Source organism: Cydia pomonella, chromosome 17 (genome assembly GCF_033807575.1).
Source record: "Cydia pomonella isolate Wapato2018A chromosome 17, ilCydPomo1, whole genome shotgun sequence".
In the NCBI taxonomy this organism is placed as follows: domain Eukaryota; kingdom Metazoa; phylum Arthropoda; class Insecta; order Lepidoptera; family Tortricidae; genus Cydia; species Cydia pomonella.
The window spans coordinates 7,493,250-7,501,060 of record NC_084719.1 but is presented as its reverse complement, the minus strand read 5'-3'; the positions used below and the strand labels follow the sequence as shown (position 1 = coordinate 7,501,060).

At 37.1% G+C, this 7,811-nt stretch overlaps 1 protein-coding gene across 2 annotated transcripts in view; it reads right to left on the bottom strand.

Moving 5' to 3' along the window:
- Positions 1–209: 209 nt before the first annotated feature.
- The window catches only part of LOC133527137 (solute carrier family 22 member 1-like), a 61,828-nt gene continuing 54,226 nt past the window's right edge, over positions 210–7,811 (bottom strand). Inside the window, exons 6-7 of one of the 2 annotated variants that reach the window (XM_061864023.1) lie at positions 3,820–3,998; positions 210–3,355 (exon numbers count right to left, since the gene is read on the bottom strand). In XM_061864023.1, coding sequence (XP_061720007.1) covers positions 3,191–3,355; positions 3,820–3,998 — 344 coding nt within the window. In that variant the 3' untranslated portion in view covers positions 210–3,190. Of the gene's footprint in view, positions 3,356–3,819; positions 4,013–7,811 lie in introns of those variants that run through there. The other variant, XM_061864025.1, reaches the window with a different exon arrangement.

Below are 7,811 nucleotides of genomic sequence, written 5' to 3'. Positions count from 1 at the left end.
ATTAAAAATGGCGACCACCGCACGCGCGGGTGTCGGAGAGCGTCCATTTCGAGGCATCTTGCCGCACGACGGGGTTATGTTAGTCCAGTCATGAGTGGATCGATTATCTACAAAATATCTCTCGCCATAGTGGGCGAAATTTCCAACATGCCATTTTGTCAAGAAAACAGTAGGTCCACTAATAATTTGACTGATAAAAAAAACACATAGTATTTATAAAAGTTTATTGTAAAAATTGTGAGTTTCCATAATGCGTTCGTTTGTACTGACATTACATAATTTTATGTTTTGTTGAAAAAATGCATTTATAGCGTTGATTTGTCATTGGTCCCATATAAATCTTACTTCTAAATTTTTACACAAAACCTGCATTTACAAAACTAAAATACTGTCAATCGCATATCGATACTATAATGTAGTTTTTAAATATATTTGTCACATTTATTCAAATCATTTAACTGACATACTATTTTCTTAAAACAGTAAAATTTAAATTATTTACCTTGTTTGTAGTTAAATACCATGAGAGTTTCATGTATGCATTCGAAAAAACAATAACCATAATTATTGAAGATGTATCATATTTATTCTTACAATTATTATTTTTTATTTCCACAATAAGGGTCATCCATTAATTACATCACACGAATTTCTAGGTTTTTTGACCCCTCCCCCTCCTTGTCACACTTGGTCACATTTGGCAAACCCCTCCCCCCCTGGTGTGACGTCACATTTTTCGCATTTTTTTTTCAACAAAATCGGCGAATCTAATTTGTTACTATTAATATTTTATCAAACTATTTTGGACAACAGAAATATAACCGACTAGGAAAGAAAATTAATCGCATAAAACGATTATCGTTCTAGAAACTCGTTATTTAACTGTACAACGAATATTTTTTTTTAATAAATACTGGTGAAGTTAAAGTGACGTCACAAAGTTTGTGACTCCCCCCTCCCCCTTGTCACAAGATGTCACATTTTCTTGACCCCCTCCCACCCCCTAAACGTGTGATGTAATTAATGGATGACCCCTAAAGCGTTTGTCAACGGATGTCTTTTACGAATAATTACATAAACATTATAGATAATAAATACTAAAATAACATTAGAATCACCTAGGTACATATTCTGTAAGATTAAGAATAAAGGTATTCGAGCTTTGCTAAGTTGTTATACGGTACCTAAATTATTAATTCTTATAAGGTAAAGTTTAAGTAGGTAATTTGATAAGTTGGTACTAAGTACATTCGTACGTTTTAAACAACACATATAAATAAAACTGACCAAGAGCATGTCGGGCCATGTTCAGTGTAGGGTTCCGTAGCTACTCGTCTGTCACAACAACTTACCTTGAACGGGGGCTATAAGTATACATAGGTACGAGTAATACGTTTTTTTATTACGAAGGGAAACTTTTTGCGATAGCTCAAAAACGGCTTCTATGATTATTATTTTTTTCATATTGTTTGGTTCTATGGTTCAAAAGTTAGAGCCGTCCCTCTAACGGACGCATTTTTTTTTCTTTCGGAGCGATTATTTCCGAAAATATTCACTATATTAAAATATGGTTGTTGAAGAACTGTATTCGTTTTAAAAGATCTATCCATCAACACTCATCCTCACTTTACGTCACACTAAAAAAATTGTGTTTTCCTAGTTTTTATTTGAATACTTAGTCAGCATAATTCATTTACATAACTGTGCCAAATTTTCTAGCACTGACAATCACGGAGCAAAGCCACGAATGGACAGACAGACATGGCGAAACTATAAACAAAAAAACAGTCATCAAAACCGTAAAATTATTTTCTGCTTTAAAATAATGATCTGATGGCCGTGATGGCATGTACAAAAACGAAAGTAACCATTATATATATTTAAGTAAAAACTATAACTAATTTAAACTGAAAGAATCGTTTTATTCTTTAAAGCAGACACTTAGATTTGATAACGGTTTTATTTAATAAGAAAGTACTTTGTTTATAAAATACTTGAAACTTTCTAAGCTAGTTTTACGACAGGTGCTTATAAGACATTGTCAGACAATAAGACACTGTACAATGTAGTTTTAATAGCGTATTGTGAAGATGCAGCCGGCCCAACTGTTAAAGTTGTAAAAAACTTCTCAATACCTTCTTACATTTACGATTCAAGAAAACTGTTTCTAGTAACAGCAAATTTACTCAAATCGACTGGACGTTTTATGATTTATTTCTATGTAGTAGTTAAAAAATTACAAAGTTTGCATTTTTTTTTCTATTTAAATAAGTTAATCATTTGCTACCTTTTTTTCTATGTTGGATCTATTGGCCCCGAGTTAGGAGATGACCAAAAGCCACGTGGTGGTCAAATGTCATGAAGAATTTTGAAGCCGCAAAATTTCAAGAAACGACAACCCAGCAGTGGCAGCATGGTTCCATTTTTTATCACTTGTCACTATGCCCGTCACTTTCGCGCTTACATACTTGTTAGAACGTGACAGGCATGGTGACACATGATAAAGAGTCGACCATCTTAGCCCTACAGAACGGATAAGTCTGGCGCACCCGATCAAGAAGAAAGAAGACCTGACCCCACCCCAAGTAGATGGGACAACGGAAAGAAAAAGAAGTGGATCTGTTGGAAAAGCAAGTGATCTTATAATTAGAGAACCTGGTCATTAAATAAGTCATACTTTCAAAATATTCTCACTACAGTCACCATTAGTCTTATACTCTAGAATAAATCAAGGGCAACGTAAGGTAATTTGTATTCTATTCTGTAATCAGACATAGAAAACACTAACAGCATTATAGAATGGGCTATCTGCCAAAACCAGTAAAATACTGCCAAACGATTCCACACAAAGCAAATTTAATTTTGGATTCAAATGAAAAGGATACTAAATATAAAATTGCATGTTGAACTTAGCTGCCGAATGTAATTTGAAATATCAAAGTATAGGATATAAAATGTGGTATAAAATAAAGCTTTCTTCGAATGGTTTGATAGCTGGCTTATTGTTCAGAGCCTAGCTAGATAGCGATTTGAAAATATCTAGTTACTATTTTTGCGTCTTAGTCAGCTATCATTGGGTGGATATTGAAAAATTAGATCAACGGTATCCTTGACAATTTGTAAATTAAATTTTGACGAAGTATGTATAAGACGATTACCAAACATATCTCATTTAAGTCAGCTTCCTATATTAAGATTCGTCAACTTTGTTCCGTTTTTTGGATAACGCCTCGGCCTCCTCGATCGTGTCCGGGAGCCGCGTGTTCCTCGTTTCGGGCAGTATCAGCACCAGCAGCCCTGAGACGATGCACATGCCACCGAACAGGACCGTTGGCATGGACTTGTGGTAGAAGGTCTAGACAAAACAGAAATTGAAGTCTTTTAAAATAATACAAGTGATGGGGAAGTCTGCGATATTTAAATCTACGAGGCAATTCAACTAATTCTTAAAATTAAGATTAAGCTAATAAAACGACTACTTATATTACAGTTATCAACCGCAAAAAAGGAAGGCCATAGGTTTTTGAAATTCATTGGTGGTGCTGACTAGTAGGAGAGGCACCTAAAAGAGACGGAGAGAAATTGGTTTTGCCCCAAACTTTCCTACTGAATACAAATTGATTTGGCAATAATGCAAAGTATTATATGCCCAGGCGCGGGGAGCGAATGCATCCGTTCGTAGTAAACGTTCCATTTGTTCGAGCTCTATCTTAGGCCCTGTCTTCACCTTCACTTTCCATCAGGTGTAACTAGGGCCAACCGCCGATCAGTTATTAAAAAAATGGACAGCGGTGATGGCAACAACGCTGTAGAACTTACCAATAGCGGCGTCATCGGCGCAACCAAAGACCCAATTTTACCAGCAGTTGAACAGATGCTGATCAACGTCTGTCTCATGTTCGTCGGGAAGACTTCAGACACGTAGATATACACGGAGCTGTAGGCAAGAGTCACGCTCCATTTGCCGACGAGGTACAGCGCAGTGGACCACCAGGCCGCTGTACAACGGAATCTGTTATGAAATTAAGGTTATGTGGTTTGCGCCTTGCGGGCGGTTTTTCATGGTTATAAAAGATTATTTACTAGTATAAAAAGTACTTCAGAATAAATAGAATAAAAATTGTAAATACCGCCCCCCCACCCTCATCAAAAATCAGCAGAATGTTTTGTACAGAAAACTACAGATACGGCGCCTCCAGTTGTTAAATCCTGCAAGTTATTTTTTATCACCAGGATAGTTTTTATCAGACGCGCGCAGAGATAGCTACAACCATGGTGCAATAATAGATCACAAGATGGTCACAAGGGAGCAAAAGGACATATTTAAGGCGAGGGCGTAATCCCGAGCGTAGTGAGAGATTCAAGTGTTAAGGTGGAAATAATTTTGCTACTATGTGACACATACTGCTTATCACATCACCTATGAGGAAATTATTGTGAACACAATTAGTGTCCTAGAACAGAAAAGTGCCTTGATTCCTCTTAGCAAGGAAAAAAGTGGCACTTTGATCCCTCCTAGCAGGGAAGAAAATAATCTTTTCCGAATAGTTGATGTGAAAAAACTACAAAGTGCCCACTCGTCTTCGCACCATGGCAGGTGCGGTTTCTGCGCGCGACACGGGTAGAGGCAGTGGCAGTATCCGTTCGGTATATGTTCTCCTTATGTTTCATTATATAGTCAAAAGGTTGGCTTCGGCTCCACGTACGCCTCCGCAGTGTGCGGGATATCATTGCCCCGTGTACGGGAAAGTCATTCATTCGCTAGTTATTAACGTGTTACTCACTATTATTCATAACTTATCATATTCATTTTTTTTTTGTTATTTCTGTTTTATAAAGGATTAGTTATCAATTTCCGTTTTTAAAATTAGGTAGTTACTTTATTAAAGTTCATTGCATGAATATATCAATGTAAAATAAGATTGTTAGTCACGGTAAATATTTTCCTTCCTTATCATCGGGGAGTTCCTATGTGTCATTAATTAAGTAGGACCTACTAATCATCATCTTCCTCGCGTTCTCCCGGTATTTTACTACGGCTTATGGGAGCCTGGGGTCCGCTTGGTAAGTAATCCTTTAATCCTATTAACTTAACCCAACCTACTACTAGGTAGTAAAATAACTACAATTTTATCAATCCCGATAGCTACCTAACACACATCTAGGTCCTGGTAATATTTTTTTACTCTTCCGCAAATGCCTTCAACTTATTACACTGTATTATGTACTTTATTTATGAATAACTTTGATTCGAACGTTCGATTTATTTCATTTGTAATGTAACTAAGCAATTTAGTATTTTTAGGCTTTTACGGCTGTAGATGTTACCAGTAATATTTTAATAATAAACATTAGGTATTCGTGGTTAACTATATTAAACACCGATAGTGGTATTAGGGATTGCAAATCCGAATCTATTTCACCAAATCCGGATTTTCGGATAAATTTCACGCAGAAATCCGAACTTCGGATAAAATCCGGATTTAGGGAATTTTTTCTTGGTACTACGAATAAATTGGAATAAAACGACTTTTTAATAAGAAATCAGTCTTTTTAATTACTGTGATAAATAGTCTTATGATCATTAACAAGTTATATTCATTACACAGTTATATTATATTAATAACAAAAGCATATTGGAAACACAAAAATTTCTTCTTTAATCATTTTAATTAAGAATCCTACATCCTCGAACACTGAGATCAAAATTTATTGAGGGTTTTATCACATCTCCGCTGCGGAACCTATATCGCAGTACCCCGTTACATATTTCGCTGCGAAACATGACAGCATCGAGAGCTAATCAAGAAGAAAAAAGAACAACAAGAACCGCACCTCACGGATTTGCCATTGTTTCAATCTCGGTCCGCCCAGGTATCGCGGGGAAACATGTAACACGGTACGCGGTGTCGTTTTAGTGGCAGTGGTAGAGATGTGTTCAAGTCCTAATCCCAAGAAGATAATACTGAAGCTAGGAAGTAGGATCACGCTTCTCTACAAAGTAAAATATTAAGAACATTAGAGCATCAAGTGTAGAGTCATTCAGGCGCGTTCTTAAGCGGTTACACAGCATCCCAGCTGCGGAAAACGCCCTCTCTGGCTCTACACTTGTTGAAGGGATAGCTGATAAGTTTTTGTAGACTGACGATAACATGGGACCCATCTTTACTCCGTTTTCATACACAGCCATCTCTATATGCACTAAAGTTGCTAAATCAGGCGCTTCTGGTGTGTTTTCTGCTGTACTTGATGTTTCCCTTTGGGTGAGAAGAGAGTTGCCTGTTTACCTTTCTTTATCTGTCATAACATGACCTGGCATGTGTTGTACTTGTTCGCCATCAGATGTCATCGAACTCGTTGAAGGGATAGGGATGCTTTGAATAGAGGATGGTGAGGTCAACGAGGAGGCGGTCGCAACAACGTTGCAAATTGTGTCCTTGATTAGCCCGAACGTTGGTGTCTTAAATAGTTCGTCATTGGACTGTAAAACGAACTGTTGATAATTATGCAAGTACTGCAACGTCCCAGTCACATTCTCTAGACGCCTCTCCGAAATGCATCGTTTTAAAGCTGTCGTTAGTTTATTTGAAAACGAATCTTCGTAGCTTTCCAAAGTGTTTATCATTAACTTTAAACTAGCGTCTGCCGTCAATAAAGTCGCATCTTTTCGGCACGGTCGGTGGGTCGCGCGACTCCGGTGCGGCGGCCGCGGCGCGGAGCAGAGGGGGTAAGGCCCCAGGCCAGTGAGCGAGCGCTCGGGCAGCAGTGCTGCCACACGGCCAGACAACTCGCTTGATGCGTATTTTCAGTAATCAGAACATTTTAATGGTGCAAAATACAATTGTATAATAGTTTGTCAAAAATCCAAAAATTCGGATTGCGGTTTAAAAATCCGGATTTTTAAACGGATTGAAAAATTCGCGGATAATCCGGATTTTCGAAGTTCGAATAATCCGGATTGCAATCCCTAAGTGGTATAGTCGTATAGGTACGAACATTAATTATTGTAAATTCTACAACAATGTTGAGCATAATTTAATGCAAAAACATTCCTCTTTAATTCAAAATAACTGACAGTCGTGAGAATATTTTTTTCATTATATTCTCACGCTTTTGATAACCTCTGCTATTTGGCCCGTAATTGCTATGCTAATAACATAATTATGGTTATTTTGCCGAAAGGACAAACGGAACTAACTGCATATTTTTACAATAGGGTAAAATACTGCAGTTTGAATCGGCAATATTTTAATGGCGCCACAAAAGATATGTGTACGAGTGAGAGTGCTCAAAAATATCTGTACACTAAAGCTTTGACATTTCATTTGCGCATTTTTAGAAGTTTTTAATTGTTACATTTTTTAAAGTTGCGTTCAAGATCTATGTTCGTGATTTTTTCTTCGAGCGAGAGTCAAGAAATCAGGTTTTGAATCGATGAAGTTCCAAAAAAAGGCTTCAAGGTCGCGAAATAAATTTTTGGCAAATGTATTATAATCTGAAACAGCGCTACGATTTTTGAAACATTTTGTTGGCTGACTATAGAAATTACTAACATTGTTAAAGATGATTATCTACCGCGGTATACAGGACACATAGTCTATCTTATTTAAAATATTTATTAAGGCGCTCTTATAGACGATAGCCGCGCCCCCTTTACGCCTGCGTCCTTATTCTGATGCTATCCGTTTTTATAACTTTAGGGTACTTACCTAATACCTACTACAATGCATGCATATACAAAATGTATGAAACAGCCAATTTTTTCTCGCGATTTCCTCGTTGATACCATAGTAAAAGTTGCTCAGTAAATC